At 40.5% G+C, this 14,893-nt stretch overlaps 1 protein-coding gene across 1 annotated transcript in view; it reads left to right on the top strand.

The window, feature by feature from the left end:
* The window catches only part of vps50 (VPS50 EARP/GARPII complex subunit), a 148,568-nt gene that overhangs the window by 97,430 nt on the left and 36,245 nt on the right, over positions 1-14,893 (top strand). The window contains exons 19-22 of the mRNA XM_088325993.1: positions 5,450-5,568; positions 8,393-8,499; positions 11,314-11,435; positions 14,244-14,324. Coding sequence (XP_088182119.1) covers positions 5,450-5,568; positions 8,393-8,499; positions 11,314-11,435; positions 14,244-14,324 — 429 coding nt within the window. The remainder of the gene's footprint in view (positions 1-5,449; positions 5,569-8,392; positions 8,500-11,313; positions 11,436-14,243; positions 14,325-14,893) is intronic.

Raw genomic sequence — 14,893 nt, 5'->3', positions numbered from 1 at the left:
GACAAGATGAGACTCCTGGGTTTCAACACCCCCCTGCGGAACTGGCTGCTGGACTTCCTCTGTGACAGACCCCAATCAGTGCGGATAGGTCAGAACAGTTCAGATGTCATCTACCTCAGCACGGGCTCCCCCCAAGGCTGCGTCCTAAGCCCCTTGCTGTTCACCTTGATGACACACGACTGCGTCCCTAGGTCCGCCACAAACCACATCGTGAAGTATGCTGACGACACAACAGTGGTGGGCCTCATCAGGGATGACAACGACCTGGCCTACAGAGAGGAGGTGGAGCAGTTGGTGGGCTGGTGCAGGGACAACAGCCTGGTCCTGAATGTCGACAAAACTAAAGAGATCATTGTCGACTTTAGGAAAAACCAGCCCAACCATGCCCCACTTTGCATCAACAACAAGGCTGTGGAGGTAGTCAGCAGTATCAAGTTCCTAGGGGTGCACATTACAAACAAACTCACCTGGTCCGTAAACACTGCATCACTGGTTAAGAGGGCACAGCAGCGCCTGTACTTCCTGCGGAGGATGAGGAGAGCCCACCTGCCCCCACCCTCCCTCATTACATTCTACAGGGGCACCATAGAGAGTATCCTGACCAGCTGTATCTCTGTGTGGTGTGGAGGCTGCAGCGCTACCGACTGGGGTAGTGTGAGGAGGGTAACGAGGACAGCAGAGAAAATAATCGGGACTACACTTCCCTCCATTCAGGACATTGGCCAGAAGCACTGCCTATCCCATGCAAAAAACATTACCGGGGACCCCTCTCACCCCCATCATGGACTGTTCACTCTGCTAGCCTCTGGGAAGAGGTACTGCAGTGTGCGGTGCAGGACCACCAGGCTCCGCAATAGTCTAGTCCCCCTGGCCATTAGACTGTTAAATGGTCAATCTAACATATAGTTAACTTAAATCTAAACGGCTGCTAATCTGACTTTTGCACTACTGGCAGTTTTTTTTTATAGCTTGCCACTCCTTGCACATTGCTCTCTGCACTATTGTAATTACAGCGTTATTCTTACAGTGTTAATGTTACTGTGTACCTGACTTGTTAACCTGACTGCCCATATTGCACATCTGGTTAGCTACTCTTCTTGCACTATCGGCACTATGGTAAAATACTACACGTAGCCAAAATACAATACCACATTATTTATATCTGTACATTCAAGGAAACTGTTGGGGGTCAGATGCATCGACATTTCGTTCTGTATACACGTGTACTAGAATGACAATAAAGTAGATCTGAATCTGAATCTGAATCTGAATCTCTCTTGGTTGTGCAGCGTTTCCGGCCACATTTTTCCCTTCCAACAGACTTTTTGTGGATATGCTTTGAAACTGCACTCTGTGAACAGCCTGCTCTTTGAGAAATTTCTTTGTGTGTCTTACCCTCCATTAGGAGGGTATCAATGATGGTCCTCTGGACAGCAGTGAGATCAGCAGTCTTCCCCATACTTGTGATTTAGTTTACTGAACCAAGCTGAGTGTTTTTAAGGCTCAGGAAATCCTCGCAAGGTGTTTCGAGTAAATTAGATGATTCAGGTGATTAGTTGAATAGCCTACTTGTATACTTTTTCATGATATTCTAATATTTTGAGATAGGATTTTTGAGTTTTCTTAAGCTGTAAGCCAAATTCAGCAATATTAAAATAATAAAAGGCTTGAAATAGTTCAGTTGATGTGTAATGAATCCAGAATGTATGACATTTTTGTTTTTTTAATTGCATTACAGAAAATAAAGAACTTTATCACAATATTCTAATTTTCTGAGACAGTCCTGTATATATATGCACTATAGGGGGGCAGCTTTTAATTTCATGACATTCTGTGTCATGACATTCAAGGCATTCTACTTTATTCTGTTCAGTTCAATTCCGCTCCCCGATTCTAGTCAGCATCAGAGAAATGATGTGACTGATTAATGAGGATACCTGCAGATACACAATGTTTGTAAGGACCCATCTTGATTAATGGGTACACAGTCAATACGGGATTCAGGGAAATTTGCATGGGGGCCCATCCGGCATTTCAAAATTTGACGTGCACAATATAAACAATTCATATTTGAAGAGATGGTGTTTTTTTAAAACCATACAGGCAAACAATCAAATATGTGCGCATGCAATGCCAATTGATGATGGTTTAAGATGTTTTTGATGTCTTTATATTTATTCAAAATCTCGGAAATAAAATGTTTCAGATTATACCAGTACATGTACTCAAAAGAAGGTCACTAATATATTAAGTACAGTAACCCCTTGTATTGTAGTGGACTTATTGCACTTTCGCTACTTCGCAGATTTTCATTGTGTGTTGTGTGCTTCATTCTGATTGACTAGACAGTCGCCCCTCCCACTTTTGCCTGTGTCCTTCTGTGTGTCAATGACATTAAGATCAGTTTTTCACAAATGTAAAATAGCTTGACTAGGCTACATCCTGTATCTACAAATCTGAACCAAGCTGAGTGTTTTCATGTTTATTTGTGACACACTTAATTACAATGAGCCTCAAAGGGCTGCACAGACTATTGCAAACTACAGACTATTTTGACACCATCCCCTGATCTAAAACCTACATGAGGGCAAGGAAAAACTTAAAAATCTCAGCATGAGGAGAATAAGGAAACATTGAGAAGGGACTGCACATGAGGTTCGGGGGTGACCCTGCTGCAATGGATGTTACAATAAGAAACAATAAAATAAAAAAATAACAATTAAAGTATGATATAAAATAAAACATTTCAAAATAAAAAAGATGACATTTAACATAAATTATTGTAAAATAACACTCTCATTTGGTTTAAAATGTTGGATGAAAAAAACATTGATAATCAATGGAACAGGCAAAAGGTTTGGAGAGGTGTTTTTTCACCTCTTTAAAATTGTAATTTGATTGTTCAAATGCATTTCACTTAAAGGTGGTGTCCACAAGTTTGGTTGATCTTGGTTTACTAAACCCGTTTTATTCCTATGTCTGTTTGATGACCATCATCTCCTCTATTCGGTTGCTAACCTTTAGTTAATCTCAAAATGTACATGTATGCACACTGATAGGGTTTTAAAATCAACCTTTATCTGTTTAGTGTCATAATTTAAAGTCACATGATAAGACACTTCAAATTTCAATGACTATTTAAATGAATGACAAGAAAGTTCATTTCCAAACGTCCAAGAGACTGGGGTATTTCCCGGTAGGGGGAAAAAACAGGCCTTTGAAAATGGCCGTCAAAAGAAATACATTCATTTTTTTTAAAAGAACAACCTTTAACAATGTAAGCGGTTAGCCAACAGCAGCTACATGTCACGGAACATAAAAGGGGCGACTATTTGTAGCCCGAGGACCAAAAGGCAGAAGAAGATGCTTTCTATAGCCAATATACTTGGGCCTCTCTACCCGCTAAACTTGCTCTGGGGCCACCTGCGGCTCTTTGCACTCCCTATTGGCTTCCTTTTTTCAAAAAAGTTTGATTATGGGAAAAAGTTTTCTGTAGGGCAAAACAAGACACATTGTTAACATTTTCCAATTAATATAAATAGATACTGTACATTATGTGTTTCCCCTCTTATAAGGCTTATATCAAGCTTTTAATTTTCTGCAGCTACAGTTGTATATATATCTATATGTATATATTTCATTTTTTATTTAATTCAATACATTTTGGGTTGCCTACAAAAAGGTAAATGCAGTTTTCTCAAACGTCCATATGATGACGACTAAGTATCATGTGAAGTAAAGTGGATTGTGTCCGTGATACATTTGTGCAAAAAAAATATAATTCAACAGTACATACAGGTTTTTGTTAAAAAAGGTTTATAAAATACAATTCTTTTGTTTGGTAATATTTTATAAATAAATCAAGTTCTCTACTTTTCAGTTTTGGACTATTGAGGGACATTTTTGGAACACAACCCCCTCAAAAAACGGTGACTACTGTACTTGTATCTTTTGTACTTTTGATACATAAATTTCCCTCCAATTCATTTAAAAACATATCCTATTAACGAATAGAGAATTTAACTTAAAAATTTAACACCAACATTGAGTTAAATGAGAAATGGCTGTCAATTCACTAAATGTGTTTTAAAGTCATTCTTTTATTTTTATCATTTCAATTTCCTAATCATAAAAGAGTGCGACTGATACTGCTGTTGCCTCTTACATCTAGTTATTGGCCCATTACAACTATCTGGTATCAATACTTGATCCCAATATAATAATAATAATAATAATAATTTCCTTGTATTGTCATTCTGTGTAACAATGTACACAGAACGAAATGTCGATTGCACCTGACCCGTTGTAGCGAGCCGATGCAGCCGCAGCCAACAGAGGGCGCCGCCGACCACTTTTTAAGTCTTAGGAATGACTCGGCCGGGGCGCGAACCACCGACCTCCCAGTCTCAAAGCGGGCGCCTTACCATCTAGGCTACTGAGCTGGTATCTGGGCTGCTATTCCTACCAGTCTGATTGTGCCCCTTTCAGGTCCCTTTCTTCTCATGGTTAGTCTGTGCCTTGTCATAATTTTTTCATTTTATAAATTGTATTTGTATTATATTTTATTCCCTTTTTCATTTACACCATTTTCTTTGTATTTGGTGTTTCGGGTAGGTGGGTGATAAAGGAGGAGTTTTGACGTTCACAAAGTACAATTGATATTTTGAATACAGGGCTTTGAGTGGAAATTAATTGGCTGAAAAGTGGCAAGTCAAGTCATCAGTTATTTGTATAGCCCTTAATCACAGAGTCACAAAGGGCTGCACAGAACACAGATTATTGCAAACCACAGACTATTATGACACCATCCCCTTGTCTAAAACCTACATGAGGGCAAATAATTCACATATTATCAACATAAAATATAGGTTATTCATATGCTAGAGTAGAAGTGTGTTTTAAGCTTAGATTTAAACATTTCCACTGAGGTTGGAGATCGAATCACAGGGGGAAGAGCATTCCACCGCACTTGAGAGCCCGAATGGAGAACGCTCTCGAACCTGCGGATCTCTTCCTGACTCTTGGGATCACTAGTAGACCAGCGTTTTCAGAGCGAAGGCTCCGGACCGGAACATAGGGGGAAATTAAATCTGAAAGATATGAGGGAGCAAAAGTGCTTTACGAATACATTTCCATGTGAAATTGGATTAATTTTGGCAGCTGTTGTTGGTCCTTTTACTATTTTACAAAGGCAGACATCATGGAAGTTTTTTTTGATTGTGCTTTTATCCATGTCTCTAACTGGAATAGAAAGGGACTTATTGTGTTACACTACTAAAAGTGTTAAGTGCCATTGACGGCGAGAGGCGTCAAACCTTCCTTTCTGATTGTGAATGAGATTCAATGCACGTCTTTCAAGTGTTATCCCGTCAGTGCACTTTTACCTCAATAGCTCCATTTTCCCTTTTCTGTTCCGCCATTGATCTTTCCGTGTCCCTCCTTTTGAAAGTACGAGTCGGACGAGCTGGAGAAGAGCGCTTATCAAGATTACGACAGCGACAGCGACGTCCCCGAAGAGCTCAAGCAGGACTACGTGGACGAGCAGACGGGCGACGTCCCTCGTAAGAGGTCGGTAACACTGTTTCTTGAAGCGCCGTTATACATGCCGCACGAAGGGGAAGGGGGGCTTGGGTGGGTTTCGGATTAAGTTCAGGTGTCACTCACACCGGACTACGGGTGACGTTCCTCACAAGAGGTCGGTAACACTGTTTTGTCATGTGTCGTGATACCTAGCTCTCCAGGCTGTTTTTTGGGTAGGGGGTTGCTATCCCACATGAAATGGATAGTACTGTTTTCACGGTTACCAGTCACAGGAGAAGCCTCCATTGGTCATCTGTAATCGTAAAGGTGTTGTGCCTCGCTTTCTCTTACTACTTTGCCAAAGCCTTGTTCAACCCATTCTCCTGTACATAATTTTTACAATGCTACACCTAAACACGGCACTAAGACACATGCTTTAGTGCAAAGACTAGGCAGCAAGTATGGACATTTTTGCAAAAAATGAAGATCACGTTTTCCAGTGGTCAATTGGAACTTCCTACTACTAAAAATGGAAGCTACATTGTATTGTCATTTTTTTACCCAACACTTGCACAGGGAGAGGTTTGTCTCAAAAACAATTTTATTGATGATATACTCAAGATATCAAAATGATATGTCTTGATAAATGGACACGCAAGATTGAACATAGCATATGTAAATTGCAGATATATCTTACAGCCCTACAAAATACATGATTCACACCAGATTTCCTCTTTTCATGGTACTGGAAACATTGGAAAATTGGCCTTGAAAGTGCTTAGAAAATGCTTGAATTTAGCCATGAAAAAGGTGTACGCTTCCTGTATGACATAAGAAAACAAATCGGAGCAACCCAGCAACAAACGCCAATGAAATAAACAGTACAACTGCATAACAGTCTTACATTTTTAATTCAGCCACATATATTAACGGATTCAATTTGTAACGAACGAGGGTCATTTCAACGCTAGCGCACGAGGGTTCCAATCACATCAAATGTCATTTAGTTGACAAACAGCGACTAGCCAAGAAAACGTGCAACATGCTTATTTATTCAGCAGCTCGTCAGTTCAGAGGCGTTGGCGTGGTTCTGTTCCCTGGAAATTGTCAAGAAATGTCAAAGTTGCATATTAATTGCCAAATGATTTAGTTCAATGTGATTCTTTCAGGCGCTCGCCATCAGTTCATTTCCATTGCGTGTAGTGGCCTAAAGCCGGGGTGTCCAAGGTACGGCCCAAGGGTCGCAACAGTGGGAGAAGCGCAAGAAAAAAAAAAGCGCTGCACTTAAATTATCGTAAATTCCGGACTATAAGGTGCACCTGATTATAAGCCGCACCCCCCACATTTCGGGAGCAAAACTGATTTATTACATACACAAGCCGCACCGGTATATTAGCCGCACGCATCCACATTGAGAATAGAAGTCCTTTTTAGCTGAACAATTTTAATGGGGAGAACCTGTTTAGATGTGATTTCTGCTGCTCGCTACTTCACAGACATGTTATATTATACCTCTAGCCCATAGGTTGAAACGCATGTTTCCAGCGATGAGGCTGATTCAAGGTCATGACCTGACCAGCACATGCCGTTGCTCTTAGCATTTCACAGTCAGCTAATCAAATGGAAAATGATACCGGTGTTTATCATTTGATGCAGACCTGCAAAGTCCAGGTACCCGTTGAAAGTAATCCAAGGAAAAAAGTGTACATTTCCAAAGGTAAGGGTGGGAAAAATATATATGCACTTTTGTCTGCGGTGTCCACAAACACTCACTTTTACTAGTTTCTACTTCCCATAATCCCCCGCGTCTGTTACACCCCTTCTTTTTAATTGGTCAGTGCAAGACTTATCAGAACAAGTTTCCAAAATAAATACAAATAAATACATGACAAAAATATACCGTTGCAAATACATATTATACGTGGTTACTCATATTTACAAAGAAAGACGGTACACCAAGAGAGTTCTCAAAGCTTTAATAATAATAATAATATAACATTTGAAACGAACTTCTATCCTCTGTCATACGGACAACTCGATTATTATCCAAGAGGATGCAGTTTACCTCGGCGCACAATTCCACCGGTCTAAATTTTACCTTTTGTACTCGAGTGCCTCTGCTGTTCGTTAGAAAAATTACTTAAATAGGCCGCTTCACTGAATAAGCCGCAGGGCTAAACATTTGGGAAAAAAGTAGCGGCTTATAGTCCGGAATTTACGGTATATCCACTTGATGCCGTCAAAGCTGGGAGTCACTCACAAAATAACTGGAGATGGATTTATTTCTTTTTTTATTCTATTTTTTCTTTCTTTTTCCATCCCCTTGTCTCTCTTGTTCTTTCTTTGACTCTTTCCGTCTGTATCTTTCCCTTGTTATTTCTTAATTTTTCTCTCTCTTTCTCTCTCTCTCTCGCTTTCTTTATATTCTCTCGTTCCCTCTCTTTTTCTCCCCCTCTATCCTTCCTTCTTTTTCTTCAATCTACTACTCCAAAACCCCGCAAGTGTTATCTTTACTACCATGTGGCCCCCAAAGTAAAATGGGTTGAACAGCCCTTGGCCTAAAGCCACCAAAATGCTAATGTATCATTATTAGAAGCAGAAACGGCTAAGAGTCGATTAGGGACCGCGGTCACGGCCGTCGATTAAAGGCTCCGCGTAACGATTGCTGGTCAACGTAGCTGTGTGATGAGTGTCAGGGGTGCAGTTCATAGAGCGCAGCCTGGGGGTCTTTGTGTGCCCCCGCCGTTGTGTAATGGCTCCTGATGGCTCAATTAGACCAATTTGCAGCCTGAACTTGGCTTGTTGCTTTTTTGTAAGGGAGGGATCAGGTTTCGACCAATCAATTGTGTCACGTGTCTCTTGTTTGGGACAGCACGTCTCGCGAGAGCATAAGAAGCAAGAAGAGGTCCGATTATAACTTGAATAAGACCAACGCTCCCATCCTTACCAACACAACTCTCAACGTCATCCGGCTTGTCGGTGAGTCAAATTTTTTTCCCTTTGATTTTATTTTTTTTAAATATCTGAATCAATTCAAAATGTACTTGTAAACTGTGTTGCTTAAAATTCTTAAAAATAATCTAATTTGAATGTTTTCATGGAAGTTCTTGGATTTTGGGTAAAGTGTTTGCAAATGCTTGAAATCTGCTTAAATGAGACCAACACTGCTCTCTGTTGGTGTCGCTTTGGCGTTGTATTTCTTCCCTCGTAATCAACGGCATCTGGTATTAGTTTGTATGACTTTGTCCTATGAATTATCTTCGCCCTCTATGATAAAGTTGCATGGTACAACTAAACAGGGCACTATGAAATGTAGAAAGGATTATGTATCATATATGAACCTTCTATATGGGCCAGGTAGCGTTTCCCAGTGGTCAATTGTAATGCGAAAAACTTCCTGCCACCGAAAATCTAAGCTATTGTCATTTTACCCTTACACCTATATGAAGAGAGATTTGTCTCAAAAATATGTACCCACGTATTGTTCAGATCTGCAAATATATTCACGATTCACCCGAGATTTAAAAATCCTATGTCTCGATAAATGAGCATGCAAGATTCACAATTGCATATGTGAACCGCAGATATGTAGATCTGCAAAATACATAATTCACACAATGGGAGTTACCAGAGGGGGCAGTGGTGGGCAGTGCCCGCCCACATATACACTCTGCCCACCTCAAAAAAAGTGGATGTAGGACAAATGAACAAAAGAAATAAACAGGAAAAAGGGAAAATAAACACTGAAACATAACTATTTACAAATCTAAAAAAATGATGATCAAATACAATACAATTTCAACCTTTTACATAGTCAACAAATCCCTGTTAAAAATGCATATGGACCAATCACAAGTGGGGAAACGCATCTAGAAGGGAGTGGGCTGTCTATTGTTTTCAATCATGAAACTAAGCTGCTGATAGATGTGCTCTTGAAAATGTTTCACATACATTTCCTTTGCCCCCTTGAGACTCATGTCTGTTGAGGCCACTAATTCACCCAGGGCTCTTTTCTTGTCTCAGTACTTGTAAAATTGGCTTTGAAAATCCTTGACAAGTGCACGCATTTGGCCATTGAGAAAGATGTACGAACCCTGTTTATACAATAGAATGCAACTCCAAACGCTCTATCAAAAGCATTCAGTGTACAATTAAAAAATATGACACTTTGTTTCTACCCGACATCCCAGAATGTCATATACACAACCACACACGCCCCTTAGCGATGCAAAGACTAATCATGTGAGGAACACGGATCTGAAGAAGGTCATTTACCCTGATATAAACAAAAGGTGGGGGCAGCACGGCAGCGCAGTGGTTAGCGCATGTGCGGCACAGTTCAAGTCATTGGAACATCCTGCGTGGGTTCAAATCCAGCTCCAGACTTCCTGTGCGGAGTTTGTATGTTCTCCCCGTGCTTGCGTGGGCTTCCTCCGGGCACTCCGGTTTCCTCCCACATTCCAAAAACATGCATTTCAGGTGAATTGGCCGGTCCAAATTGTCCCTAGGTGTGAATGAGCGAGTGAGTTGTCTGTCCCTGTGTGCCCTGCGATTGGCTGGCAACCAGTTCAGGGTGTCCCCTGCCCACTGCCCGATGATTGCTGGGATGGGCTCCAGCACCCCCGCGACCCTACTGAGGATAAGCGGTGCAGCTAATGAGATGATGAGATGAAACAAAAGGTGAAAAGTAACAATAACTATTTTCTTTTATTTGACATTTTTTAAATCCCAAGAATCCGTGACAATGCATCGACAGGGTTTTTTCAGGAACGTGTTTCCATTTTCGGTTGCAGCTTATTACTCTCAGCGGGGGAGCTTTTTTCACGTGTTTGTTACATTTGTGGTGTTGCCACAGTAGCAGACCACTCGCGCACACAAATTCTACCTGGCATTGTCCTTTTCAGGAGTTGAAAAGGATCTACACTTTACTCTGTTTTCTGTTTGCCTTTGTCATTTGTCGCTTCTGGTAGGGGTGGCCAGGCAAGATGCAGCAGCAGGCCCGGTTGTGAGAGTTGCTAAAAGTGTGTCTTTCAGTCACTAACAAGGCCTAAACGTGTGAGTTGCCGAGGGTGCTAGGTGAGACAGAGAAGGGTGGCACTACTTGACAGAGATATGTAGCACAAATACACCCTGGCGTTTGCGATCATTTATATAATGAGAAATATAAACGTTATTTTGATTAACTTTGTATGTGTATACATCTGAAAATATTGTTTTTTTTTTAATTAAACAAGTTTGTGAGACTCTGGCGGGACTAATGAAACCCTGGTGGCACGCCAGTCTTCCTATGTAGAAAACACTGCCTCTACTTGAATCGTTTTCATATTATTATCCCTCAACCAAAATATGATTTACTCTGATTTCACATTTTGGATCCGTGCAAAATTCAATTTAATCGAAGGATATTTTTATCACGACTTTTTGACACTAGGATTTACCATACTTTCCGCACTATAAGGCGACCCCCCCAAAAACAGTCTCTTGTGATCATTTATAAGGCACACTGTACATTAGGGGGAGTGGGGATTAAAACGACAGCAAGAGCTTTGGTTGCATAAAAAATAAACACATTTAAATTCAAAGAATTGATTACATTGAACATCATTGAACAATATGACATCTGGTTTGTATGCAGTATTGTTTAAGTGTATCGATGCATTTTTAATTTCATCCAGCGTATTTTCCGGTAAATAAGACTTACTGCTTTTGGCCAATTTCAGTTTTTAGGTGCACCTCATAGTCCGGAAAATGCGGTAATTTTCAAAAGATTTTGTGTGTGTGTTTTCCGGTTAGGTAAATACATGCAGATGATGAGCATCCTGAAGCCGATCGCCTTTGACGTGATCCACTGCGTTTCCCAGCTTTTCGACTACTACCTCTACGCCGTTTACACCTTCTTTGGACGAAACGACACGGTAGCAAGTTCACAACCTTACGTTTTCACTCTGAGATTAGCGGCGGATATATATATAGCCTATATTCTACTAGAGTTTCCTGAAGGTTCTCCTTCACTTTGGCAGATTTAGTGAAACGCCAGCAGTAGAGCCGAATTGTAGCTTTAGAACCCCGGGGGGGGTAAAATATCGCCATAGTCTGAAATGTGAACTTGGATCTTGTGACTTTGCTTTGATAATGGAATGGGAACACTAATTTCTTCACTTGACAAATTGAGTTGGTTGTTCACTTTGGAGCTAATTCATATTGGAAAATATTCTAGCGGTCCTATACACAGGATCCCACTTGGTCCCCTTAAATTACCATCACTATACCACAAGTACTACTTCTTACTACTAGCTACTACTACAGTACCACTACTAGCTACTACTTACTACTCCTTTGTTCTACTAGTTTTACTACTTCTACAAATATTTAAAATAGTATGTTTTTAATGTTACTAAAATAAGCGAAATAATTTTAAATATTTTAATAATTTAAATAGAAAAGGATCAAGGCCCGTAATAGTAATGTGAGAAATTAAATTTAAAAGAAATTATTAAATATGTTTTTTAATAAAAAAATGATTTAATAAATACTAAGATCAGAATAATAGTAAAAATTATACACCAATGGTTTATATGGAAAGATTGTTTGACTTCAAAATTGGCTATTTTTTAAATTTAATTTAATTCAGAATCCGAATCGCATGTATTGTCATTGTGTTCCTACAACGATATTAGGGTTGCACTTTAGTTGGGAAAATATACAATATCAAATATAATAAAGATATAGCAAATAATCACCTGTAATTTAAATGATCAAGTATTCATTGTATGTTGATTGTTTGATACACATTAAAGTTGGGGGAAAATGCCTTTGAATATTTATTTGCAGGCTGCAGCCCCTAAAAGGAGGATTTATCCCAACAAACAATGGATGGATGTAGGGCTCCTGTTTACTGGATTATCTCCTTCAAATATTTTGTCAAATAGTTGCATATTTAAGCAGATGTCCATCTCCGTCACAACTTGAGACCTCCTCTTCATTATTCCGTGTGCCTACTGTAAAATGCTTATGAATCTTTAAAAGGCACTTATGCTAAGCATATATGTTCCCATTTTGACCCAAGTTATACTCTTTCCTTTTTTTCTTCCTGCCGCAACCAAGATGGATCTGTTTGACCCCTCCGGTAGAGGAGTCAAGGCTGCTATTAATATTCAAAGAGTAAATAACGAGGATGAATGATGTTGTTTATATTGGCTCGCAGAAAACGCTGAGCTAAGTCTATCATGCATATGCTAAGAAGGCGTTATTATTATTTTTATTTTCCCTGAACAGACTTCATAAATAGTAAGCTGTTCATCTGTTTGGATTTAGTCATTTGGAGTCCACAGATCAGACGTGGATGTGTCACTAAGCCTTGGTTCACACTGCAGGCAAAGCGTATTTTTTTTGCACAAACGCGACTTGGATCCGATCTGGTTAAGTCAGCCTGCAACCAAAAACGCCAGAAAGCAGGCCACTAAATTCGATACATATAAGATCTTCTTGGAATGCCACCTTTGCGTCAAGGCCCACTAATGCAACCTATCGATGCAGGCGGTAGACATCACAACCCTGCACTTGACCAGGCGGAAGGAAGCCGAGAAATAAACAACCACGGCAGACAAAAACACTGATTATCATGAGATTACGCCTTCGTGGAAGATAACCACTCGTTTTGTAACTTATGGAACAGGCGACATCGCCTCACTGATACGCAACAATGCCTCGATTTCCAAAAGGGATAGCAAAATTAGACACAGAACATGTAGTGTTCCTCCCCAAAATCATGCAGCTGTTTTCTGTAATATTTTACGGATTGCCAGATAATAACACTCAACTTTATATCCCCGAGAGCTGTGACGTCCCCGGATGACATCAAGAAGCAAAACAAACAACGCATCCTGTTGAAAAAAAGGCTGGCAGACTGAAAACATGTAATATCAGCCAGGATAACCGGGAGCCAACAACTAACAAGATTACAGGTGACAAAAACGAATCCAGTCAGGGAAAAAGCGATGAGCACGGCAGCCTAGCCAGCTAGCTTACTGCTTATGGTGCCAACCTGGAAGCCCATGAAGCCCGCACAGTAATGTTGGAGCTATATGCTAGACACGAGGTGAAAAACACAAAATGAAAAGTTACCATCACATACCTAAAAGTAGGCGAAGGCAAAAAAGGAACGCACGCTGTCCAAGATGGTAGGTAAGTTTACCCCACCAGCTTTTGATGATCAAAGCACGCAACTCAGACAAAACAGAAGTCCCCCGCAACACAGTAAGCAAAGTTCCAATTACTCTTAAGTGGAAATAAGTGATATGCATTCGCTCATCACTACAATTGCGGTTTGTTTAACAGAAGCCACCATTCTTATAAGTCCTCAATGTCTTCTGGTTACGTCACAGCTCTTGGGGATACAAGGTCAATACGTCTACTTTGAGAATTATTTCTGGAGATGGCGTGTGGAATACATCTGCATGATTGCGGGGAGAAACACTGCACGTTCTGTGCCTAATTGTAAAAATAAATGTTTTTTATATGATCACTTTAGGCTCTGCAGTGTGATCGTAACCTTAGTTGTGTTATATGTGTGCTTATAGCCCAGAAACAATGATCGTTGGTGTTATACCTCTATGCCGCTCTGCCTCTTTGGAATTTTTCTGTCGTGCGACCGACACACATCCCTCCACACTTTTTGCCAACTCCGGTGCTTTTGACACTAACACACGTGTTTTTGTCGACAGTATGAGTCGTGGGGTTTCGGCCTCATCAGCAGCAGACTGAGAAGCACGCTGAACCGGATCCAGGAGAGCCTCATCGAGGCGGTAAGACCGCAGCCTCTTTTTTCCCCTCCACCGTCGCTCACGACCTCATGTTGTCACCCAAACATGCTCTCTGCTCATTTCTCTCCTTTTAATGGCGTTTTTGCCTCACTTTGTGCGCCACCCAATACGTTCCGGGGTGTCATTACATGACCAGGGCCCCCCGGTACGGACGCCTGGTCCCATTAAGGCTTTTCTAGCTGACAATTAGTTTTTTTTTTCCTGCTCCTCGTCTCCGTGATAATCCCCGTGACATGTTTTTCACTCCTGCTTTCCAGTTGTTTCCTATTCGGAGTTGGGAGGGCTACTTTCAAAATGGGACCACATACACTTACTAGTTACCTAAAATGTCATCAATAACATCATTCAGAAAAAACACTTGATTCCTCTTAATTACTTTTGGATGCCTCCTATTCTAAATGAAAGACAAACTAAAAGACATAAGCAAAATTACTTTATTTTTGTCTGAGATGAATCAGGGGTTGGGAATCCGTTTGACCTACGAAGATAAAAACAAAAACATATGGATTTTGTTTTTAGAGAGCCACTCACAATATATTTTAAGACAACAT

Source organism: Urocampus carinirostris, chromosome 2 (assembly GCF_059441175.1).
Source record: "Urocampus carinirostris isolate Australia breed hairy pipefish chromosome 2, RoL_Ucar_1.0, whole genome shotgun sequence".
Classification (NCBI taxonomy): Eukaryota; Metazoa; Chordata; class Actinopteri; order Syngnathiformes; family Syngnathidae; genus Urocampus; species Urocampus carinirostris.
This window is presented reverse-complemented; position numbering and strand designations above follow the sequence as displayed.